The sequence below is a fragment of the Zingiber officinale genome, chromosome 7A (assembly GCF_018446385.1).
Source record: "Zingiber officinale cultivar Zhangliang chromosome 7A, Zo_v1.1, whole genome shotgun sequence".
Classification (NCBI taxonomy): Eukaryota; Viridiplantae; Streptophyta; class Magnoliopsida; order Zingiberales; family Zingiberaceae; genus Zingiber; species Zingiber officinale.
In genome coordinates, this window is record NC_055998.1 from 138,031,482 (window position 1) to 138,057,635 (window position 26,154).

The 26,154-nt window shown below is 44.8% G+C and overlaps 3 protein-coding genes across 3 annotated transcripts; 2 read left to right on the plus strand and 1 right to left on the minus strand.

The window, feature by feature from the left end:
• Window positions 1–351: 351 nt before the first annotated feature.
• On the plus strand, window positions 352–1,432 carry LOC122000549 (acidic endochitinase-like). Its single transcript, XM_042554922.1, has 2 exons — window positions 352–833; window positions 927–1,432. The coding sequence occupies exons 1-2, from the start codon at window positions 352–354 to the stop codon at window positions 1,327–1,329; spliced, it is 885 nt and encodes a 294-aa protein (XP_042410856.1). The 3' UTR covers window positions 1,330–1,432.
• A 904-nt stretch (window positions 1,433–2,336) lies between these two features.
• LOC122002798 (putative RNA-binding protein YlmH) lies at window positions 2,337–11,324 on the plus strand. Its single transcript, XM_042558135.1, has 10 exons — window positions 2,337–2,558; window positions 2,639–2,748; window positions 6,490–6,621; window positions 6,698–6,771; window positions 6,845–6,950; window positions 7,075–7,143; window positions 7,394–7,458; window positions 7,567–7,665; window positions 10,321–10,420; window positions 10,939–11,324. The coding sequence occupies exons 1-10, from the start codon at window positions 2,405–2,407 to the stop codon at window positions 10,999–11,001; spliced, it is 972 nt and encodes a 323-aa protein (XP_042414069.1). The 5' UTR covers window positions 2,337–2,404; the 3' UTR covers window positions 11,002–11,324.
• Window positions 11,325–12,122: 798 nt separating this feature from the next.
• LOC122000550 (VQ motif-containing protein 4-like) lies at window positions 12,123–13,724 on the minus strand. Its single transcript, XM_042554923.1, has one exon. The coding sequence runs from the start codon at window positions 12,840–12,842 to the stop codon at window positions 12,321–12,323; it is 522 nt and encodes a 173-aa protein (XP_042410857.1). The 5' UTR covers window positions 12,843–13,724; the 3' UTR covers window positions 12,123–12,320.
• Window positions 13,725–26,154: the final 12,430 nt, after the last annotated feature.

Here is a 26,154-nt window from a genome sequence, read left to right on the forward strand (position 1 = left end):
TTTCTCTTGGGCCCCTCCATTGCCAACGGAAGGATAACTACTGTTTCAAACTGTGAATCATAATAGATTTTCGTAATTAAGGATTAAAATTTTTTGAACGATCGAATCATCAATTCTAAATCCTAAACTATAGAACTGTTAAATTATTAATTCCAAATGTTACTGAATTTCTTCTCCTTGAGAATGCTTGGCGATTATCATTAGCTCCTCAAAATCAAGTTAATTTGTTTACGACGGCGTCGCCGTTTAACCAAATTTGTCATGCGATTTATTCTCCACGGCAAGGCATCAGCCACTCCGAATCTCTATATATATGCACCTTCTTCAATTCGATCAACAACAATTACAGCCATGGCAGCGCACCTCTTATTCCTCTGCTTCTTCCTCTTCCTCGCCTCCCTCTCGGGGTCGCACGCCGGCAGCATCGCCGTCTACTGGGGCCAGAACGGCAACGAGGGCACCCTCGCCGCCGCCTGCGCCTCCGGCAACTACCGCTTCGTCAACCTCGCGTTCCTCTCCTCCTTCGGCAACGGGCAGACGCCCGTCCTCAACCTCGCCGGCCACTGCGACCCCGCTTCCGACGGCTGCACCGGCCTCAGCGCCGACGTCCGAAAGTGCCAGCGCCTCGGGATCAAGGTGCTCCTCTCCATCGGCGGCGGCGCTGGGAGCTACGGCCTCTCCTCCGCCGACGACGCCAGGGAAGTCGCCGCCTACATCTGGGATAACTTCCTGGGCGGCTCCTCCTCCTCCCGGCCGCTCGGAGACGCGGCACTGGACGGCATCGACTTCGACATCGAGGGCGGCGGCAGCCAGTACTGGGGTCTTCTCGCCAAGTACCAAATCAAATCTCTCATAAAAATTCAATCTTTGATCGATTTTCAACATCAAATTCCAATCTTGATTCGTGTTTCCGAACGAAATCGCAGATATCTCAAGAACTATAGCAAGCAGGGGAAGCGAGTCTACCTGAGCGCCGCCCCTCAGTGTCCATTCCCCGACTCCTGGCTCGGCGGCGCCCTCAAAACCGGCCTCTTCGACTATGTGTGGGTTCAATTCTACAATAATCCACCTTGCCAATACAGCCCCGGCGACTCCAACAACCTCGCCGGCGCATGGAAGCAGTGGGTATCGATCCCAGCGACCAAGGTTTTCCTGGGCCTCCCGGCCGCCCCTGAGGCCGCCGGAAGTGGCTTCATTCCGGCGGGCGATCTGACTTCGCAGGTGTTGCCGGAGATTAAGGGCTCCAAGAAGTACGGAGGAATTATGTTGTGGTCCAAGTACTACGACGATCTCACCGGCTACAGTTCATCGGTTAAGAGCCACGTGTAGTTTCAGATGCGTGGGGCCTTCTCTCTTGTTTGTGTGTATTAATGAGGAATGTTGTGAGGGTATGTTATATGTTGATTATATATATGCTGTGAGGGTATGCTATATGTTGATTATATATACTTAATATACTAGTTTAATAATTTGTTTAAAATGTTTTATGTATGATTTTTACGTGTGTGTGTGTGAGAGAAAGAGTTGGGATTTATAATCTAGGATTTATAATTTGAATTATTATATAAAGCTAAAAAATTAAAGAAAATCCAAAACAAATTACACATAATATATATATACCTCCCTCCTTACTTACCATTGTGGCAATAAAATGAATACGTTCATCCTAGCGTCTCCGTTAATCCATCTCAGAGTCAACATGGAAGAGGTAAATCACGGACGACTACCAACCTTTGGAATAGCGACTAGTACATAAGGTAGGTATTTACCTCAATTTTACCTCGATTTAAATCTCAGACTTCATTATGACAATATTTCATGTGCGAACTACTAATCCATCCAAAATGACTCTATCCTTACCTATAAGTCACTAGGTATAATACACATCATCTCAATGATATTACTCAAAAGAGCATATTGCATACAGAAATTTGAAAATTTTATGATGTTAAATCATCTATCCATTGAGATTCATTTGTGACATCGATAAGAATTTTTTACTGAATCATATGATCATTTTCAGGATGAATCATAAAATTAAATATATAAATTAAAAACAATATCAAAGCATTAAAGAAATCATAAATATTAAAATAATAAAATATAGAAACATTAAAAAATGTTTTTAATTTTTATTTTTTTAAAGAAAAAAAAAGTGGGTTTTGAGTTGGTTGGAGCGTAGATGAACCGGAGTCACGGGTCATGTCCCGGTCTAAAGTCACATGTCATATCCAACACGATCCGGAGCAGGCCGTGCTCTCGGACCGAACCGGCCCGGCCCGGTCCGGTCGTGGATTTTAACATTTGTAGCTGTTACATTCGTATCCGTCAATCCGACCCGACGTGGGCTCGCCTTGCCCTCGATTCGTCGAGCACACTGTCTCGCCACCACCCGGCGACGGATATGTCGGCGGCGCGTTTCTCGACCGCATCTGCGCCCATCATGAAGCTTGGTCTTTCTGCGTCATCAGCTTTCCGGAGACTACTCTCAGGCTCTCGTTCTCTCCTCCCCATCCCGCCCTTCCCTCCCCTCGTTCAATTCCAATCCCCACGCAGAGGTCTCTTTCTCCTTCACTTGTGCTTAACTCCGACAGATGTCTTCTCGATTTGGCTAACACATTAGTTGAACGAAACGCAGGGCTGTGCCAAGTTGCGCTCGCCGTGAAGCCGGCGGCGGGGGCGGAATCGGGCCTCAAAGGGATCGGCGACAGGAATGCGGCTGAGGCCGTTAAGAACATTCTCGAAATGGTATCCCTTCACTCTTTTAGCCTTGATGAGAGGTACCCAACTGTTTGCGTTCTCTTAATTTGGAAAAATAGGTTTTTTATGGTGAAAGCTATCCATTTTGCGTTGAGAATTCGCCTTTCGCTAAATTTGTTATAGAATCTATTAAGGTCGGGGTTAACAGATAGTTCAGACCTTCCAAGTTCCAAGAGCAAGTATTTTTTAGTGTTAAATTGTAGGAATTCTGTCCAGAGGCAAGCCCAAGATCAAAGCAAGCTGTGATGGATAGTTGTTGGGCTGAGATGGGAGATTGGCCGAGGTGAATTGTCAAGGTGGGTGTGCCAACCTTGGAGCTTCTCTCTACTGCCACTGTTCACAGAGAAGCTGAAGACCATTTTTCCACCTCCTAGGGCCTGTATATTTATAGGCCTTGGGCATGTGCAAACTATGAAGCTTGCTAGGTTGTTGCTTGTCTTAGGTTTGATGCCATTTTGCGGCATTAATCAGTAATGTGGCCATGCTGAAAAGGCAGTAAGTTCTCTAGCTGCTAGACTTTCTCTCTCGAGACTGTCATTCGTTCCTTGAGGACCTTTGTCAAGTTCTGCTCCATTCTAGTATTGCTTCCAATTTCTCACTATTTTGACTTGTCCTTACTCTTCACCTGATGTCTCACCACCCTCTTTCTGCTTAGCCAACCCCGATTGACATCCCATTAGAGCATGGTACCTTGACTAAGGAATATAGGTGTGAATGAGAGGATGCTCATTTGCTACCCTCCACTAAGCTTGTTGAGCTCAAATGGTCTTATGGCGTGCCCAACGACTTTATTGTTTGGTTTTGCAGAAATTTGACTGAACATTTCGACCTCCTAGTGGGATGAAACTCTGAATGGGATGTTTACCTTGTCTACTAATTAATTCCTAGTCAAGCTTCATTTTCCATTTTTTGCCTTTGCTACCTACTCCTAAACTCCTTCTTCATCTAACTCTTAAATTCCCCCTTCATCTAACACCTAAATTCCCTTCATTTGTATGAAGGGCAATTCTTTTTGAAATCACGAAGGCATGTGACCATGTTCCTAATTGAATCACGTTGGGTAAGGATTGAACCTATTGAGTGACTTTTTCAAGAGGCCAATCGGGTGTGCTTTGACCAAGTGAGCTACTACATGTCTTCTTGATTTGGGTGGAAGCCTGACTTTGTCACAAAGGGTAGAAGCGAGGATTCATTTTTGTGTCCTACCCTAGGTCACTTGTTCCAACCCTCCGGCCCTATTCACCTTTTGTTAGGACGAAAGAGGCAAGATGAAAGAGGCATTGATTTGCAAATTGCTATCATTGAATCTGAGCTTCTTAGAGATTTGTCTAAGAAGGCTCTAGTGGTATTGTCTTTTGAGGCCCCATAGGTGTGTTTAACCTTTTTATGGTAAAGGTGAGGTAGTTGACATAGTAATTCTTTATTTTACAAGTATCAATTTTTTGGACTTCCTAGGTGGTTTCTTCTTTAGTGAACACGTAGTGACACAGCCTTCAATTCTTAACTTCAAAGTCTCACTTCCCTTGAGGAGCAAGGAAGGTGTGCCTCCAGTGTGCAAATCAAGGCATTTCATGAGCAATGTTAGCCTCTTAGTTGTTAGTGACACCTTAAGGGCCTTAGGTCCTTTTGAATGATTGACTTGCCTGTAGTAGTGGTCCTTGTGAGCCCCTAGGTGCCTGACATCTCTTCCTTGGTCCCTAGCTAGGCAGGCGAAGCTAGTGCTCCTTTGCATGTCGAGACTAAGGTGCTTGAGGTTTAGGCCACAAGATCCAAGTAGTCAAGAGGTTTGAAGAGGCCTGAGTTGTCAAGCCTTGTCATGTGACTTGCCCTCGACTGAAAAAGGGGAAAAACATCATCATGGTGATTCCTGAGGTCTCGTTGTTGGTAGATCTATTCTAAGGACGAGATCCCTTTGCCCCTAGTTTAATTGATGAGCTATGCAGAGTTTGCAAGTAACCCATCTTTTGAGACATGAAAAGTTGGTTTCCCCTCTAACTAAGACAACCCTTAAAGTTTGATGAAACTTAATAGGTAAAAGTTGGATCTCAAAGAGCTCTAGGTTCTCTTGTCAATATTTAATGGAGGCATTTATCCTAGGCTAGGTGTTAAGTTTCACGATATGAGCTTGGAAAAGCTCATTGTTAAGAGTGCAAAGACAAACAGTTCAACGCTCCATCATTAAATCCAAACTTCTTAGGGACTTGTTTGAGGAGGCTCTAGTGGAATTAGTCTTTCAAGGCCCCATAGGTATGTGGTCTGCCCTCCCTTTTTATTGTAAACATGAGGTGGTTGACATGTTAATTCCTTATTTTATAGGTATGGATTCTCTTAGTTCTTAGGTGATGCCTTTTTTTACGAACAGGTTGTTGTACAATCTTCAACACCTATCTTTGAAGCCTCACTCTCCGAGAAGATTGAGGAAGACATGCCCTTGGTGTGCAGATCTAGGCACTGCATGAGCAGTGCCAACCTCTCAATTATCAATGTCACCTCAAGTGCCTTGGGTCCTTTAGCGACTACTAACTTGCTTGTGGTTGCAATTCTTGTGAGTATCACGATCCTCTAGGCCCGACGTCTTTTCATCGTTCCCTATCTAAGCAGACAAAGTTGTCACTCCTTTGCTTGTCGAGACTAAGGTGATCAAGGTTGAGGCCACGAAATCCGTGGAGTCAAGGGGCTTACAAAGGTGATCCCTTTAACTTGTCGTGATAAGTTGAAGGCCAGTATTCGTTTTGATGGCATCTCAGACCTCGCACCACGAAGAAGGCTAAATTTCTTGAGTTCTAGAAGAAGTATGGCTACTTCATTGTTCAAATTTTTATATTTTACCTTTCTTTGATTCATTGTTACGTGTTTTGAACTATTGAGCCCCACATTTGTCAAGTGCTATTTGTCGGCTATGTCATGAGTTGCATGCTTTTAGCATGGGTTCTCGGTGGTGAGTTGCTTATGGGTCTTTGTTGGCTAATTCCATTTTGACTGCTATCCTCAGGGCTTAGCGTTCATGGCTTTGGTTGTCTGGTCAATGTTAGTTGGTCATAGGCATCGTCCTGATTTAGGCCTCTCGCCTAAAAATTCCTTCCTCACCCCTTTTCTTTGCTTGTCTTCGATTCACAATTTGGATATCTTTCAGTTACTCGCTAGTCTTCTGTCCAACTTTAGAGAGCTAATCTTAATTTCTCTCTACTGTTGTTGACACAGAGAAGAAAAAGGTCCTTGCTTTATCTTCTAGGGCCATATTTATAGTCCTTGGCAATGGCAGAGCCAGCCCGGGTCATCTACTCAGGCTGTATAGACCACGAACGCTGACACCGATGTCATCACCCCGTACTACCTCCCTTTCCCTCTCTTTTTTTACTTTTTCCCACCTTAATTCTCCTTCTCACCGCCGTTGGACCCCCGGGCTATAGCCTGGGTAGCTGTTAATTTGGCTCCGCCTGTGGTCCTTGGGATTTGCATTCACACCTTTGGGTGCTACCATGTGTCCATGTTGTGATGTCAATTAGCTTGTTGTTTGTCTTAAGGTTGATGTCACTTTGGGCCAAGATCAGTGATGCGATGTTGAAAAGGTGCCCTTATATTTATGTGGGCAATAGGGCTCAGTGGGCCATATGTCGGGCCCCAATTACTACTTGCATCATGGGGTTACGGTCACCTAGCATTAGAATTGTAATCTCGGTTCTTCTTGGAATCAATACATTTGATGAAATTGATCATTTTGGTGGCTAGGCAAGACGTTCCTTGACAAGAAGAGAGGTTATCCATACAGACTTTCTCACTCCACCCGTTCTAAGGGAGTCTCTTCTTGCACTGGAGAAGCTGGCTGATGTGAAAGCTGTAGCTCAGGGTGGTTATCCTGAGGTAAGCTACTTAAGATGCTCAAACATTCTGAAGAGAATTACTATTTCATCTGAAACTTTGTTTTTGATTCATTTAGGCTGAACGTTGCCGCCTCTCAGTTGGACATCCAGATGTCATGCAAACTGACCCAGATGTTGTCTCTGCCTTGAGGTTTTTTTAACCTATGTTCTCTTGTTGCTTTTATCCTCTATTTTATGTTTGCTGAAAAAAAAAAATTCTCCAGCATCACGGGGAACTTCAATTTTGATGGTTGCTCTCATGGTGACTTTCTTGGTGCAATTCTTGGCACAGGGATTGCTAGAGAGAAAGTTGGAGATATTCTAGTGCAGGTACAATGTCAATGTGTATGACTTCGCTTTTACAATTTTTAGGTGGTTGTATATTTGAAAGTTCGATTATTCCAAGGAAAAAAAACAAATCTAAGAGGTTGATATGCTTTGTTATATTATACAGGGTGAAAAAGGGGCCCAAGTCCTTATTGTTCCAGAACTTACTGAGTTTGTTGTGTCATCCATGGATAAGGTGAAAACTTCCTTTTCTTGGGTATATCATTCTTAATCGTATCTCCTGTCTATAGCCTATATACATTGAAATCTCATTTTATAGTTTTCATAGTTTGTCGTTAAAGATCTTTGGTGAAGTTATTTCAGCGATATTGCCCTTATTAATGAGATTCAAGTTCAAATCTCAAGCTACCATCAAGCTTCTTTTTTTAGTGTCATTCCAAACTGTAGCCAATGAAATTTGGCACTAAACAGCTTTGCTTGTTTAGGTTGGTAATGTGACTGTGACTTGCACACCTATACCGTTGCTTGCTTTGGAGTATGAGCCTTCAAGGTTCGGGATAATTGCGTTGTTTTATCAGTTCTGTTTTTCTCACTGTGGCTTTCGATCTCATCTTTTGGGACCTAATACAACTTGAGAATTTTCATTATCCAACTATAGGACTAAAACATCCAAAACTGTTGAAGCATCCTTGAGAGTTGATGCAATTGCTAGTGCTGGATTTAAGATATCTCGAACAAAGCTTGTAGACTTGATCAGGTACAATTTAGAAGACTTTCCATAAGCTGCCAATTTTACGTATGTAGAATCTTTAATTTTATTCTTCTTAGCATTATTATTATTATTTTGCACAAGGCTAGTGAGCATATACTACTGAGAAAACGTATGCGTAAGTGAAATCACCACTGAATATGCATGTAAAGAAACCCGAAAACAACACTCTTGTCTTGCTTCTCATGCCCATAACAGACATAACATGCATATACAGCAAACTAAATCAAAGCAGAAAAATTAAGTAAAAAATCTGTACAAAAGTGAAATGGAAGAAATTTCTAAATCCATGATTTTTATAGATTTCCCATTGGATCAATGAGGGCCTTAGGGCCTCAAAGTTCACTTGTTCGACAAACAAGTATTAGAAAAACATAGCAGCATCAAGTCCCATAATTCATGGGCAACTCTGGGATCTGAAAATATTTTTTAAAAAAAACACTATCAATCAGGACTTACAATTTTCTTAGATGAACAAGATGTTCAGTTAAGGCAGCTCAGATATAGGCAGATGTAGCAGGGAACACAAGGTTTGGTATCGAGCAGAAATCAGAGTCCCCATACATCAGCTTACAATATACTGAAAAACTGCAGCTTCCCGAAAAAAACTTGGCACAAACAACGGACTAGATAATCCAGCAGACCAGCAGTCATTAGCTATTACATATACATACCGTCAGAGAACCCATGTTCAGAAAAGAAACTGGTGATACAACTTCCAGTAGTATCTGAACAGCTTTAGCCATAAACAGCTTCTACCTAACTTAGCGGTTCTGAACAATATAGACTCCAGATTCAGCAAGTTATGTATCGCCAGAAATTAGCGGCTCTACATGGTGCAACTCTAGAAGAATTCCATCTTAAGCTTCACTGCTACTCTAAGAGAAGCAGTATCTTTAGGTTTTCTGAACTTTTTTCAGCTGACTAGATTTACAGAATGGAAAAGTTTGACCTCAGCATCAACTTTTCTGTGAAGGGCAAGGGTTTCACTTGCAAAAGGCCTTCACAAATATTCTCCTAACTGTTTTAGCTAAATGTGGTTTTCATCAGCTGTGAACAAAAGTTTACCCTTCGGACAAACATTTCCAATCTTATCACATGGCCAAATTTTCAACAATGGCCCATATATGTGATAAACAATAATATTACTACAGCTTGAGACCATTCTCCATATTTGCCTTAAGTGGCTACAATCAAAGAAGACATAGTATATATTGATACCTAGTAATAAACAACTGGGATTTTGTGTTTGCTATTGCCCCCCACTTTCCCAACCTATCAACTGTAGGTACTCTGTTCAAAAACATTAACCAAGATATAAAGGAGAACCTTGGTAAGCTCCTTTAGATTTGCATTCTAATTAGTATCCTGAATAGTAGTGACTTTTATTTTTGATGAACTTATATGCAGATTTGAGGTGAAATTTGCCATTTCTGGAGAAATTCCATATAATCTCATGAGGGTTATCTTTTCCAAGAGTGGCAAGTGAACATATGCTATTCCAAGATTAAAATGGGAGTAGTTGCATTTGATCTCTAATTCAAGTCACCCTCACTTAAACAACTTTAGCTCACTCATCTTAGAAATACACAATAGAGGCATTGCCCATTAACAGGCTTATGTTGTCCGTTTCCTATTAAAAATTTAATTTATTTTCCATGATACATAATCAAGTGACTGCATAAATCTCAACCGCCAAGGGCGATTAAGAAGCTTCTTTAAATTTCAAATAATGTTATTCCTTTGGAATCTTATAGAAAGGAATGCCTATTGTGTATCTTAGGAAGTTGGCCTTATATAAAATCTACCTTTGGCCTACACCATTTTCCTTCTTGGATGAACACATAGATCCCCTTGGGACATTATGCAGATGCTCTTCACACTATAAGAACCTAGTAATTATTATCTCAAGACTTTTAATACGCTTAAGGAGTAGCCTTACGATAAGAGAATTGTCCTTTTGCATTGAGTTACCTCTGCCCTTCCTGTATAAAATAAAACTTTTGATTTCTAGCTAAACAAAGTCCACCAGTCTAGAGCAATCTCTAAAATAGATCTTTAGAGAAGATATTGGATTCCCCAAGTATTTAAATGTTGCCCCCCTTCTTATATCCCTACTAATCGTGAGATATGGATCTTATCTCTGTTGCACAACCACTGAAATATAGTGCTGATTTTGCATAATTTGGTTAAAGGCCAAAAACCATAGAAAACATCTTTAAAACATTAATAATAGTTTATAAAATAACAAACCCCCCAAAGGCAACCTCCTTAGGTATAAGTTTTCTTCATTGGTGCCCCACACTTTGTGTTGACCAAAGGGTGCATCCTGTCTCATCTCCCCCTTTTTCTCTTCACCAAATAATCTTGTTAAACAATTTTCATTTTCTTCACCTACATCAAACAATTTAAGAAATCATTTGATGGACCTAATAAACTTTAAAGAAAAAAAATCAGCATGATATGTATTTCTGAGAGTATGAGGAGCTCACATTCTAAAGTGTCTTGGTCCATCAAGCTGTTTTGATCAAAATGGCTGCATAGACAAAAACAATTTTAAATCACAAATAGAACTAGATACGCATTCATAATACTGCATGTGTTTATAATATGATAAACCCAACTTTTTGTTTCTTGAATCAGCAATGGGGATGTGCGAGTTAACTGGGCACCGGTGACAAAAAATGGAGCCACACTAAAAACAGGAGATGTAGTTTCTGTTAGTGGGAAAGGAAGGTTAAAGGTAAGTGAATGTTTTCCATTTTCCCTTCTGTATATGAGCTTTGTCTTTAGACTTTAATTAACTTTTTTTTTCATCCATTTGCTGAATCATTCATTGTTTCATGTATTGTTGTTAATCTTTGTTGTTCCAAAGAAAAAATAGTTTCGTTGCTTAAATTAGCTTGAAAGGTTATAGTTTGCTATTTTCTATAATTTCTTGGTTACTCTTTTGATGTCCATTGTTTGAACTTAAAACTTAAAGCCATTTTGGTGGGCTTATTTAATGAATGAATCAGAGTGAGAGGTTGGTTCATGAAAACATTTAGAATAAGTTGGACGGTTAACTAGTTTTCGTAAAACCTTCACTAGTTCTTCCTGTGATTCCAATCTGTTGAAGGACACTGAAAAAGAATTGGGACGATAAGTTCTTGTAATTCAGGATTCTATCTATGATCCCATTTTAACTCCAGAGCTGCAAGTTATTGCCCGACAGGAAGTTTTCGAGTTCCATTCCATCTCTTTACAAGTAACTTGTCGCAGATTGGGGAGATAACAGAAACAAGGAAAGGAAAATACGCAGTCGAGTTGATCCGCTACCTGTAGGCCGCCATTGCTGATGGGCATGGCTTTCCTCGCTCAGAAGTTCTACTGCTGGTTCGAGATATCTCACTACACCGGCACCGAAACCAGCAGCATTCATCAAGAAAATGCTCACATTCTTGAAGATCTTACTATTTTGATCATTTTTCCCCCTCGTCTGCTTAATGCTTGCTGTTTGTAGATTCTTGTGGGCAGTTATCGACAGTTAAATGAGGGTTAGTCATGAATCTTTAGCCTCCGAGGAAAGAACTGTTCATTGTTCTTATTGGCTTGCTAAATTCAGTATTTCATATGTTTTATTTGTTAAACTAAAGAAATTATTTTTACTTCCCGTCCTATTTAAACAAAAGAAGGGGAGCCTTATTGTCGTCCTACGTTCAAGCCATGGGTTTGAATCTTAAAAATAGATTGGGTATAATAGATCTTTTTTTGGAACTCCCACATTGACGAGAGTTATGTGCATGGCACAATCTTTTATACAATTTGAAACACTTGTTCATATGAACCATGCTTACCATAACAACCGAACTAGGGGTGTTCTGGTTATGATGTTGTATCCTTTGATTGAGGCGTCAGGTTCGAGCACCTCCTGCGCAGGTTCTTATCAATTAAGTGGTACTGTTCATCCAAAAATTCCTTTGGGGGTTTCTGATAAGCGATCGTTTCGACGGTAGTGTCAGTCATTATAAAAAGTTTATCCATATAGTTTTTTTTTCCCTTCGGGGCGGTGCGATGATTAAGGCATGGGGTGTTGTCACATGAGGTCTTAGAGTCCAAATCGAGCATAATCTCTCTCATGTCTTGGTCATTTGCATTAATGGTTAATAGTCACCCGTGATTTATCTCCTTCATGTTAACCTAGGGACGGATTGACGAGGGCGCTGGGATGAACGAATCGTCTTTTGTCACATGCTTATCATCTAATGATTCCTTAGAAGGAATATAAACAAATCAAGTAAGGAAGTTATGTAAAGGAATCGAGTTCACCTCAAGTTTAAACCAATCTAAAATTCATAAAAAAAAAATCAAAATCAAATTGATTATTTTATTAAATAAATTTAAATAACATTTTGCTTGAATATCTTATTAAACAAATTTGAATAATAAGATTGAACTGTAATTTTGCATGGATTTTGGTCAAAATTAATGAGGATTTGGATTGTGGAGAGATTAAGCAAGAACATAGCGACCGGAGAAAAGGAGCTCCAATTTGACACATGTAACACACAACTCTCCGGCCGCCGGAATATTCCAGCATCTCCATCTCCGTCGGGCACAGGCATCACAACTGAAAATCAAATCTATAATTCTCTGCCAAAACATCAAGGTGAAGAACTGGCGGACGGCGTCGTCGGAGACGTGACGGGGAACAGCGACAGAAGCCTCGGTGGTTCCACCGCGCTCCTCGGCGGCGGGTGCAGGTAGAATCCCTTCTCCGCGATGGCTCGCTCCTCCTCGGCAACCGCCGCCGCCGCGGCGCGGGCAAAGGGGTCCGGTACCAGCGGCGTGATCGGGCTCGCCAGCGCCAGCGAGGGGAAGTCCAGCACGCTCGGCGACAGGGTCGCCGGCATCGAGGGCGCCGGCGGTCGGATCGCCTTGAAGGTCTTGATGCCGCCGCGGCGCTCGTAGAGCTTGAAAGTTTGCTTCTTGGGACCCGGCGGTGCCGCCATGCCGTGGCCGGTGAGCTTCTGGACGACCCGCTTGAAGGAATCGGCGTCGGCCTGGACGAAGGTGGTCGGGCAGCCGCCGTCGTCCATGAATCTCGGCCTAACTCCTCCACTACTCACTCCGACGCAGCAGCTGCTGGCGGCGAAGCGAGGAGAACCGCGACCACTCGATTCCATGAACCTCGCTCTGTTTTCTTCGCCCCCTTCTTCTTCTCTCCTCCGTTTTCCTCTCTTCTCCAATAATTCTGAAAATAAATAAAGAAAGACTCTGAGAGATCACGTTGACTTTGTTCCTAAAAACATTGCAAATTGTTTTAGAACATTTAAAATTAATCATACAGTTCGCAGTTCGCAGTTCGCTTCGCTTATGTCAACGCTAGCAGATTGATAAATGCCACCATAATTGCTTTGACTTGGTGCTTGGAATTTTATCAGAAATGTTTTTTTTCCCATGATATTGTCAACTTTTGCTTTGTAGTTTGTTCTTCTTTGGGATCCATTGTTTGACTGCTAGATTATGATGAGATAATAATATATCTGAATATTTAATGATTTGAGATTCATGCACGAGAGCCTGAACAAAATTTGGAAGTTTAAGAGATTGGAACATCAATCTGTTTTTTTTTTTGGTTTGACTAATATGGAAGTAGACGATCTTATTTGATTAGTCTAGTAAATGAATTTAAAGCACACTGTATGCAAATTCAAAAATCAGCGTTTGGACGGATCTAAGAAAGGAGATAGATTGAATTTGGGCGTGGAAGGGATGGACTATGTAATGCTCCTAGGACGTAGTACAGACATTGAGCGCATGATATATCTAACGTAATAGATAGTGGTCGATTTTTAGGAACTGACGACCTAAAATTTACCTCACCATATGACGTCTATGTACCTGTATATATTTCTCTCCATATCCGTAGGACCGATACTAAGAGAACCGTTAATGTAAGGATGGACTATGTAATTATATGAGTACTCGTTAACAAAATTGAATCCTAATTATCATTTTATCTTCTATCAATACGATGAGAAAATATTTTAATTGGAATAAAATCATCTTATAATAGCTATGACTTTATCTATAATAATTTGCAAATAAGAGCAAAGGGCCTCCTATTTTCCAAGAATATCTCTTATTTTCAATGTTGTTGTAGTAATACTAGTCACTAGACACTACAAAGTGTCACAACTAACATAATATTATTGTATTATTCTAATAGCTACTTAGCAACTTTACAATTTTTTTTAAAGTAATTTAAATAAAATTGAAATAATTTTAATTAAATTAGTAACTAATATTTTAATATAATAATATTTAGAATTTTGGATTTAGAATTCAATATTTTAGAATTTAAAATTTAATTACAATTATTTTAACATCCACCACCTTATAAACCTATCATTTTATCAAAAAATATGAGATCTCACATACTTATTATAACAATATATCTTTTTCACCTACATTCTTTTTAGTATTAACATTCAATATTTATAGGTCACACAATTCACTCAATTTTTTTAAAATTATATTATATTAAATAAATATATTTTAAAATATTAAAATTATTTTTATTTTTTTAATAATAATCTTATTTTTAAAAAAATAATTTTACTATTTTTAAAAGATGTTGAGATTTCAAGTCGCTCTTTATTATTTTATAGTAGTTGTTAATATACATGTTCTCCTTGTGGTGATTTGTGACTAAAGCAAGTTATAGTTAAATCTTCGGTAATTTATCAAATGGCGCACGTGAAAATCTAAATTTACCAAAAGACGTACACTACTTTGATATTTACCAAAGAACATACTTTTTTAGATGTATTTCCTATTTTACCCTCCTAATAATTTGACATTTTCTACTGTTTTTCTTTTCTTCACTATATTTCTCTCTCTTCTCTGTCGGCAGAAGATAGGAATAATATTAGTCAATTTTCAATCACATTTTAATATATTTGAAGAAGTAAAAAAAAATAATGGACACCATATTTGGACTCCTTGCAATTTTAGAAATCCACAGAAACTGAAATGGGTGCAATCGGAACTTTCTAGGTCGATCAGTGGGTTTCGATCAAAACCCACTGATGGACCTAGAGAGCTCCGATTGCACTCATTCCAGTTTCTATGGATTTCTAAAATTGCAAGGAGTTCAAATATGATATACATTATTTATTTTGGATTTTTATAGATGTTAACAAGTAAAATCAAAGAATCGACATAAAAGCCCACATTGGGCCTGATATGAAATCATATCAGGGCCAACGTGGGTCTGATATCATTCCATATCAGGCCCAACGTGGGTCTGATATCATTCCATATCAGGTCCACGTTGGGCCTGATTTGAGTCCATATCAGGTCCAATGTGGGCTTTTTTGCCGATTCTTTAATTTTGTTTGTTAACATCTATAAAAAGTCAAAATAAATAATGTACACCATATTTAAACTCCTTGTAATTTTAAAAATCCATAGAAATTAAAATAGGTGCAATCAAAGCTCTCTAGGTCCATAAGTGGGTTTTGACCGAAACTCACTGATCGACTTAGAAAGCTCCGATTGCACTCATTTCAGTTCCTGTGGATTTCTAAAATTACAAGGAGTCCAAATATGGTGTCCATTATTATTTTTGGCATTCCTAGTGGTGGACCAGAGGTTTTGAAAAATCCTAAAACTCTCTTTTTTTCCCTTTTTTTTGTTTAGGCCTGATATGAAGAGATATCATGCCCACGTTGGGCCTGATATCTCTTCATATCAGGCCCAATGTGGGTCTGATATCTCCCCATATCAGGCCCAATGTGGGCCTGATATGGGAGATATCAGGCCTAGTAACAACAAAAAATAAAAAAATAAAAAATAAATAAAGAGAGATTTAGGGTTTTCAAAACCTCTGGTCCACCACTAGGAGTGTCAAAAATAATAATGTACATCATATTTTAACTCCTTGCAATTTTAGAAATTCATAGAAACTGAAATGGGTGCAATCCGAGCTTTCTAGGTCGATCAGTAGGTTTCGGTTAAAATCCACTGATGGACCTAGAGAACTCCGATTGCACCCATTTCAGTTTATATGGATTTCTAAAATTGCAAGGAGTTCAAATATGGTGTCCATTATTTATTTTGGCTTTTTATAGATGTTAACAAGCAAAATTAAAGAATCGGCAAAAAAGCCCACATTGGGCCTGATATGGACTCAAATCAGGCCCAACGTGGGCTTTTATGCCGATTCTTTGATTTTGCTTGTTAACATCTATAAAAAGTCAAAATAAATAATATACACCATATTTGAACTCCTTGCAATTTTAGAAATCTATAGAAACTTAAATGAGTGCAATCGGAGCTCTCTAGGTCCATCAGTGGGTTTTGACCGAAACCCACTGATCGACCTACAAAGCTCCGATTGCACTCATTTCAGTTCCTGTGGATTTCTAAAATTGCAAGGAGTCCAAATATGGTGTACATTATTATTTATGGCATTCCTAGTGGTGGACCAGAGGTTTTGAAAAATCCTAAATCTCTCTTTCTTTTTTTTTCTTTTTTTTTTAGGCCTGATATGAAGAGATATCATGCCCACGTTGGGCCTGATATCTCTTCATATTAGGCCCAATGTGGGCCTGATATCTCCCCATATCAGGCCCAATGTGGTCCTGATATGGGAGATATCAGGCCTAGAGCTGTCAAACGGGTCAACCCATGGCGGGGTGGGTCGGCCCGTGGCGGGCCAATCATTTGGCGGGGCGGGCTATCAACTTGGCGGGTTGAGAAATTTCCAACCCAACCCAATCCAAGGCGGGTCGCGGATTTGGCGGGCCAACCCGCGGGCCTATCAAATTTTTTAAAAAAATAAAAAAAATAGTTCATATCTTTAATGTTTTACTTCGAAAATATTTTATCAATCAAATGTATTCATAAACAAGTATTTTAAATATAAATGGACATACACAATGATCCTGTCCGAACGCTGACTCAACGGATGCAGGGCACGTGGCGCTCTCCTAGTCGATGACGTGGATCTCCGGCTAGTCGTACGAAGCTCCGGCGAACCTGCACAGAAGTCGGGCCGGGAAGGGGTTCCCGGCGGCGACCCTCCGGCGCTCAAGTCAGGTAAGCAAGTGGTGGAAAAAGTAGCTCCAAAGCTTGTAGAACGCGTACCTCCGGCGAAGTCTGCGGCTCTTTATATAGAGCGGTGAAAGAGCTTCTACACGCCCACCGAGGCGCGTACGTGTCCGCAGCCCATACCTCGGTATGTGTTTGTCAGAAAGCTTACCTGACGCCATACTGCAACAGTCCCATCGCGCCTTCGATGGGACAACAGGACACCCCGTTGTCAGACTAGGAGTATGGCTTAGCCATACGACTTGACGGCTGTCAGCAGATGTTCCTGTCCCTATTTACCCACCGCCGGCCGCCGGCTAGACGAAGAGCGCCGTCCGGACGGCCCTAATTCCCTGCGCCGGCCGGGCGGCGCGCCCATTACGTCCTGCCTTCTCTTAGGCCTTCCGCTCGGTCATTATTTACTGTTTCATTGAGCGTCGGAACCCCGATCCCTGTCAGGGCGCCTTTTACTATCAGATGTTTACTGGCAGACCGATCGGCTTGCCCTTTTCTCATGAGTCCGGTCGGCTCACCCTTCTTCGACGGACCACCTGGCCTTTTGACCTCCACGTGGCGTTGACCCCTCGTTAGGGGGTCCCGGGCTCTTACCACCGGATCACTTGCCTTCCCCTCGAGTCTAGTCGAAGGAGGCGAAGTCCGACTGACTGAGCAATGATCACTGCATTAGGCCGCTCGGCCAGGCATAGGGATACTCATCCGTTCGGCGGTATCTTGTCCGTACCTTGTGTTCTCTTGGAATCCATGTCCGATGCTCTCCCCTACTACCCATCACGTGCGCTGCGCACAGTAAGGGGCGCTCATTAAATGCGACCAGTCTTCTGCTGACACGTGGCGATCGTGCGTTTGTCAGAGTATGGCGGTGATGTCACTTCCGATGGGACATCCGCCGTTTGAAATGAACGGCTGGATGATGACCTCGTTATCGACGACCTAGATCAGACGGTGTAAATTGATCGCGGCCGCCCTTATAAAGCTCCCGACCCCAGCTCTTCGCCGCATTTCGGCCTTATCATCTCCAGTCATCCCTCTGTTCCTTTTTTCCGGCGACCTTGCGTTTCAGCTTTCCGACGACTCTACAGCCCCCTTCGATCATCTTCTTTGCCCGTAAGGATTCCTTTTCCTTGCTGCCTCTCCTTTTTTCTCTCTATTAGCTATTTTTTTCATCATCCCGCATTCTTTCCCTGTTTTTATTTCTCCCTCCTTCCATCGCGCGTCCATCCCTAGCCTTATACCATGACCAACACCTCACAGCCGACCGGCGGTGCTCCGGGTCTTTGGTATTCGACCATGGAAAGCCGGTTCGACGAGGAGGACACCTTGCGCCTCACTCGAACCTATGATCTGCCGACCGACCACCAAATAGTGTTAGCCACACCGGCCGATCGGCCTCATGAACCGCCGCCTGACACCGTTCTATTCTTCCGAGACCAATTTTTGGCCGGGCTACGCTTTCCACCCCACAAGTTCTTCTTACAAATCTGCAATTATTTTCGCATTCCGCTCGGCCAGGTAGTCCCTAACTCCATTAGGTTGTTGAGCGGAGTGATAGTCCTTTTTAAACTGAACAACATCCCCCTCGACTCTAAGATTTTTCACTACTTTTTTTATCCCAAGCAAGCCGAGTGGGGTACCTTTATTTTCCAATCTAGGATAGGTTTCGTCCTTTTTGATAATATGTCAAACTCCAACAAACATTGGAAGGAGCACTTTTTCTATGTGCGTTTTCTCGAGCTGCCAACTTTTCGTACCAAGTGGCAGACGGCGATGCCGGCGTAACCGGATCTCGACAAATTTAGAGGTGATGCGGCCTACCTTCATGCGGCCGAGCGGTTGGTGGGTCAGCGCTATCACATTGACAAGCTGCTCCTCCCAGGAGTAATGTATATATTCGGCCTGTCTTCCACCCCAGCCGATCTACCTTGTAGCATGAGTAAGCGATTCTCATCCCTCCTTTTTCTTTTGTTCTAATTGATTCAATCTTTGTTTCTGCAGCTGAAGTTATGTGGCGTGCTAAGGCGACCGAGAAGCTCAAATTGAAAGCCGCTCAGATTGAGGCGGTGAAGAACAAGGAGGTCGCCGAGCGGGGCCTTGATCCAGCCGATCCGACCGGCGAATTAGGCGAGGGGGCCCAGGATGCCCCTGAAGTCTTAGCAGCTACTACCTCTCACGACGAGGCAGCGGGCGGCACAGAACCTTCTACCCAAGCCGAGGTGGAGGGCCGTTCGGCCGATGATGTTCCGATACTCACTCGGAAGCGCCGACGACCGGAATCTGTATCTGCCTCAATTCCACTTGATGAGCCACGGCCGGCGGGCGCGGATACTCGGTGTTGTCGGGACGGTTTCCTAGAGTACCCGACCCACATGGCTATCAGGGCAAGCTACGAGGTGCCGCCGTCGACCCTTCAAGAACTATCGCCGTGTCGGCGTTTGGGCAAGCTTCCTTCCTCGTCCACCGGTGGGCCATCCGGTAAGGCCGATGCCTCTCAGGGCGTGCCGAGTGGCCAGAACTTAATTAAAACCGTCCTGCGCCTCCCCTCAGAGGAATACATGGCTGCTGCTGATCGGCCAGTGGTCCCCGAGCAGCAGATCACCTTGACGGGCCCTCTTGCAAAAGCTTGGGAGGACGCTCGGCGCCGAATAAAAGCGATGACCCCCGGGCAGCTCGGCGACAGCAACCTTCAACAGGCCACCGGGGTATGCTCTTTTTCTTTGTTCGTGTATTTGAATTAAGTTTTTAACCTGTTCACTTTTGTTCGTAGAACTGGGTGGAGCAAATTGCCGTTAGCAATCGGTTGGCCGAGCTGGAGGATGAATTGAAAAAACTCAAGGCCGCGGGAGACAGCCGGCAGTCGACGGTCGCTCTGGAGAAGGCCAAAAAATTACTGGAAGCCGAACGGAAACGAGCTTCCGATCTAGCGAGCAAGGTCGTTCGGCTCGAAGCGATGGTCAAACAACGAGATAAGGAGATCAAGACGGCGACCACCCGGAAGCGCCAGGCCATCGATGACATGGACCGAATGAAGGTGGATATCAGAGGGCTGGAGCAACGCATCAAGGATCTGGATGCTCTTCTGGCCACCGAGAAGGAGAGTCGCTCGGCTGATTTACTCAAATTCGAAGGGGATTTAAAGGATCTCCAGGCTGCTAATGATGCTGCCCAGGCCACGCTTAAAGAGTATCAGGACGGGGAGTCGGCTCGTTCTGACGAAGTGAGGAAGGTGTTTGTCCGCTCGGACGAATTCGGAGAGAAGTTCACCGACAAGATTTCCCTCACCTTCAAAGAAGCGATTAAGGCGGCGGTAGATTATTTGAAGACTAAAGGCCACCTTCCCGCCGAGCTGACCATCCCCCCAGAGGATCTGGCTAATGTGATGGGCGCCATTCCTGATGCCCTTTTTGATTTTAACGCATGAGGAGTGTATTTTATTCACCTTTTTGTATCTTCGCCGTTCGGCAAGACTGATTTTCGCTGTAACTTCTTTTGTTTGCCTAGTATTTGGCGTAAATAGACCATCTTTCTGTTCTTGTCACCTTTGTTTTGGGAAGAAAATTTTCTTTCGTCATGTGTGAAGTGTTCTTTAAAACTCCTCCGCTCGGCTTCACACTCTACCATGGACCCAAGCCGCCTGCCTTCAATAACGTCTTTCGCCACGCAATTAAGCAACCGCTCGGCGCGCGAACGTCACTCGTTCACTTGCTCGCATTTTTAATTCCGATTAACCATCTTTTGCTTCGCGCCTTACCTCAAAGGGGTTTTCGCTAGATTTTCGCAATGCGAGCCGCTCGGACGTTTATAGACGCCGGCTCGTCTCTTGATATTTAACGTCGGAGCTCGATGGTCTTCCGCTCGGACGTTTATAGACGTCGGCTCGTCTCTTGATATTTAACGTCGGAGCTCGACGGTCTTCCGCTAGGACGTTTATAGACGCCGGCTCGTCTCTCGATATTTAACGTCGGAGCTCGACGGTCTTCCGCTCGGACGTTTATAGACGCCGGCTCGTCTCTCGATATTTAACGATGGAGCTCGACGGTCTTCCGCTCGGACGTTTATAGACGCCGGCTCGTCTCTCGATATTTAACGTCGGAGCTCGACGGTCTTTACGGCTAACTTCGACACTACCGATCGGCGGAACCCTTTGCCATCCTTTGAATTAATTTTGCTTCCTGCATTACAAGGATACGGGCGACTAGCATATACACAAAAATGAGTTACATTCGTGCACCTTTCATCCAGCTCGATAAGGCTGGAGATGATTTGCACTCCACGGTCGATCCAGCTGCCGCCCGTCTTCATCCTCCAAATAATATGCGCCCGAGCGGAGCTTTTCAATAACCTTGAAGGGGCCCGCCCACGGTGCCTCCAGTTTGCCGACGTCGCCGATCGGCTTGACTTTCTTCCAGACAAGATCGCCGACCTGGAATGATCTGGGGATTACACGGCGGTTGTAATTTTGCTTCATCCGTTGCCGGTACGCCATCAGCCGGACGGACGCCTTGGCTCTTTCTTCTTCGACCAGATCTAGCTTCATGTTCCTCCGCTTGGCATTGCCCTCATCATAGCTGGATCCGAGCGGATTCGACTCCGACTTCAACATGAATGACCGCTTCGCCGTCATACACCAGGTGGAAAGGCGTGACGCCCGTCCCTTCCTTTGGAGCCGTTCGGATGACCCATAAGACGCCCGAAACTTCATCTACCCAACTCCCTCCCAAATGGTCGAGCCAAGTGCGTAGAATACGAAGAATTTCCCGATTGGCTACTTCGGCTTGACCGTTGCTCTGGGGATAAGCCACGGACGTGAAGTGTTGCTCGATGCCGTAGCTTTTGCACCAATCCTCTAGCATCTTCCCTGTGAATTGCCGCCCATTGTCGGAAACCAATCGGCGAGGGATGCCAAACCGACAGATGATGTGTTGCCAGATAAATTTTTTGACCATCTGTTCGGTGATCTTGGCTAGCGGCTCGGCCTCCACCCACTTGGAAAAATAATCAACCGCCACTAGCAAAAATTTCCGCTGCCCGGTCGCCATCGGAAATGGACCGACAATATCCATTCCCCATTGATCGAACGGACATGAAACGGTTGATGCCTTCATTTCCTCTGCCGGTCGGTGGGAGAAGTTGTGATACTTCTGGCACGAAAGGCACGTAGATACTGTCCGAGCGGCGTCTGCTTGTAAGGTTGGCCAAAAGTACCCGGCCAAGAGGATCTTCTTGGCCAACGATCGTCCGCCCGGATGTCCTCCGCACGATCCTTGATGTACTTCTTGGAGGATGTAAGCCGAGTCCTCCGAGCTCACGCATTTCAACAACGGGCGTGAGAAAGCCTTTTTGTAAAGCTGATCGCCGATGAGTGTGAACCGACCGGCTCTCCTCCTTAGCAGCTGGGCTTCATACTCATTGGATGGTGTGGCGCCCGAGCGAAGGAACTCTATGATGGGTGTCCGCCAGTCGCTTGGAAATGTGAGGCCTTTCATCCGGTCGACGTGCGCCACCAACAGTACTTTTTCAATTGGCTGCTGAATGGCGACCGGCGTTATTGAGCTCGCGAGTTTGGCTAACTCATCAGCTGCTTGATTTTCTGCTCTGGGTATCTTCTGGACAACAACTTCTCTAAAACCGGCTTTGAGCTTCTCGAAGGCTTCAGCGTAGAGCTTGAGCCGAGCATTATTGATTTCGAAGGTACCAGAGAGCTGTTGAGCGGCCAACTGCGAATCCGAGTGAAGCGTTACCCGACCGGCTCCCACATGCCGAGCTGCCTGCAAGCCGGCTATGAGGGCCTCATACTCTGCTTCATTGTTGGTAGCTTTATAATCCAGCCGGACGGATAAGTGCATCTTCTTTTCTTGAGGGGAGAGTAACAATATTCCAATCCCGCTCCCGAGCCGAGTGGACGACCCATCCACATATATTCTCCACATAGCTTCCGGCTCCGGCCTTTGCACCTCAGTAACAAAATCGGCCAAGGATTGCGCTTTGATCGCCGAGCGGGGCTGGTATTGGATATCAAATTCAGTTAACTCCGTTGTCCATTTAATGAGTCATCCGGATGCCTCTAGATTTAGTAGAACACGTCCGAGCGGGCTATTGGTTTTGACAATGATCGTATGCGCCAGGAAGTATGGACGAAGGCGCCGAGCGGCGAGGACCAGAGCGAAAGCAAGCTTCTCGAGCCCAGTGTAGCGAGATTCAGCATCTTTTAAAATGTGACTAAGGAAATACACAGGCTCTTCTCCACTCGACCTCACTAAAGCCGAGCCGATTGCATGCTCGGTTGAAGACAAGTACATATAAAGTGGCTCACCCGCAGTCGGCTTGGCTAATACCGGGAGAGAGTTCAGATATGCCTTCAAGTCTTCGAACGCCCGATCGCATTCTTCATCCCAGTGAAACTTAGTGGCCTTGCGCAAGATTTTGAAGAAAGGGAGGCTCCGGTCGGCAGTTTTGGAGATGAATCTGGACAAAGCAGTTATCCCTTGTATTTCTTGGAGGCGGCATATCTTGCAGAGCTTTCACCTTGCTGGGATTTGCTTCGATACCCCGCTCGGTCACTATGTACCCCAAGAATCGCTCTCCTTTTGCTCCGAACAGGCACTTCTGGGGATTTAGCTTGACTCCATATTTACGTAGCGTTCGGAAGGTTTCTTCCATGTTCTTGAAGAGATCGGCCGCTCGGACGGACTTAATGAGAATGTCGTCCACATAAACTTCTAGATTCCGCCCGATCTGCTCTCTGAATACTTTATTCATCAAGCGCTGATATGTGGCCCCCGCATTCTTCAATCCGAACGGCATCACATTATAGCAATAAGTGTCGTCAGCCGTCACGAAGCTGACTTTTTCTTGATCTTCACGGGCGAGCGACACTTGGTGATAGCCCTGGTAGGCGTCGAGCATACAGATTAATTCGCAGTCGACCGTAGAGTCCACCAGCTGATCTATTCAGGGCAGAGAATAAAAATCTTTCGGGCAAGCTTTGTTGAGATCCCGAAAATCTATGCACACTCTCCACTTGTTGCCTGGCTTGGAGACTAATACTACGTTAGCCAACCAGTTCGGGAACTGCACCTCGCGTATATGGCCGGCCTCCAGAAGTTTTTCCACCTCTGCTCGGATGATGGAATTCTGCTCGGCGCTGAACTTCTTTCACCGAGCGTCCGGTCGGACATGCAACTCGTGCTGCGCTATGCTCGGTGAAATTCCGGGCAGCTCATGTGTCGACCAGACGAAGACATCATGATTTCTTCGGAGGCATTGGATCAGCTCCTCTTTCTGCTTCTCCTCCAGATCAGACGCAATAAAAGTCGTGACCTCCGATCGGGTTGGGTGAATCTGCACTTCCTCTTTTTCTTCATAAATTAAAGAGGGTGGCTTTTCGGTGATGGCATTTACCTCGATCCGGGGCGCCTTCCGAGCGGAATTAGCTTCTGCTCGGACCATCTCGATGTAGCATCGCCGAGCTGCTAGCTGATCTCCCCGTACTTCTCCCACTTTGACCTCCACGGAGAACTTGATCTTCTGATGGAAGGTTGAGACGACCGCTCGGAATTCGCTGAGCGCCGGTCGTCCCAAAATGACGTTGTAGGACGAGGGAGAGTCGACCACCACGAAGTTTGTTGTCCTTGTCCTCTGGCGGCTCTTCTCCAGTGAGGTAGCCAGTAGGATCTGTCACCGGTTGAACCGTTGCAAGTAAACCCGTAGGCGAAGTTGTCATGGGCAGACTCGGCTCGATCAATTCGGTGATCGAGCGCCTTCTTGAATATGATGTTGGTCGAGCTCCCTGTCAACAAATACGCGATGAATAGTGTAATTGGCTATTACCGCTTTGATGAGCATCGTCGTGGGGTACTTCAACTCCTTCCAGTCCGGGCGAAACTAATTTGGGTCCTTAGCTCGTTCTCGGCTCTGACCGCATGAATCTGGGCGCGAGCGCTCGCCTTTCTAGCTCGGTTGGAGTCTCCTCCGGTCGGCTCGCAGTAATAACGTTGATCTCGCCTCGGGAAGTATTGCTTCTATTTTCCTCTTCCCGAGCGGACGGTCGAGACCGTTCTCTGGACGCTCGACGATTCTCCTGCCTTGGAGAACGATGTCGATCGGGAGTCTGTTGCCGTGGCCTATCAGCTCGCGTCCGATCGGCTTCATGAGTTCTCTGTTGCCTGTCGACTGAGGGAGACCGTCGTCCGGCATTCCGGGGCACAGGATGAGCCACGAAGGGAAGACTTCGACAATCCCTTGTGTTGTGCGTATCCGTCCGGTGGAAGGAGCAGAACATCGGGGTCCATCTCTTCTTTGGCTTGGGCCGGGCGGCAGCTACCTCTTTCACATGGGACCTGGCGTGGGGGGATCGGATTGCTTCGGCCCTTGGTCCTCTAGGCGGCTGATGAGCGGCATGCTGTTTCCGCTCGGCTGGAGTTTCCTTTTTCCTGGCCGCTTGCGCTTCTTCCACGTTGATGTATTCGTTAGCCCGGTGTAGCATGTGATCGTAATCTCGGGGCGACTTTCGGATGAGTGATCGGAAAAAATCCCCATCCACTAGGCCTTGTGTGAAGGCATTCATCATGGTTTCCGATGTGGCCGTTGGAATATCCATCGCCACTTTGTTGAATCGCTGGATGTAAGCTCGGAGCGATTCACGGGCTTCTTGCTTGATGGCGAACAGGCTCACGCTCATTTTCTGGTAGCGTCGGCTGCTTGCAAAATGGTGGAGGAAGGCCGTTCGGAAGTCCTTGAAGCTTGTGATGGATCCGTCCGGCAACCTCCGAAACCACCGTTGAGCCGATCTCGAGAGAGTGGTAAGAAAAACTCGGCACTTTACTCCATCTGTGTATTGATGGAGAGTAGCTGTGTTATCAAACTTATCCAGATGATCATCTGGGTCAGTTGTCTCATTATACTCGCCGATCGTCGGAGGCACATAGTGCTTCGGCAGAGGATCTCGTAGAATAGCCTCTGAAAATTGGCGATTAATCCTCTCGGGCGATGCGTCCGCTCGGGGGGCTTTCCCTTTTCGGTCATCTCGTCTAGGCATTTCGTCCGAAGAAGATCCCCGATCTCTATGAGCTGCTGCGGCTTCAGGAGTGCGGAATAGGGCTCGATGAAATGCAACGGTGGCCGGTGGTGCTTCCGCTCGACCACCAGACGCTGATGTTGCTTGCTGCTCCGGCCGCTCGGCTGTGGCTTTCTGTTTTTGCTCCACGAGCTTGGCGGCCCTTATCTCGATCAGAGCGTCGAGTTCCTCGTTCGAAAGCGTCACCATGTGTTGTCGTCCAGCCTCGTCCATTACTTCCCATCGGATGCAGGAGCGTTCCCACAGACGGCGCCAAATTGATCCTGTCCGAACGCTGACTCAACGGACGCTGGGCACGTGGCGCTCTC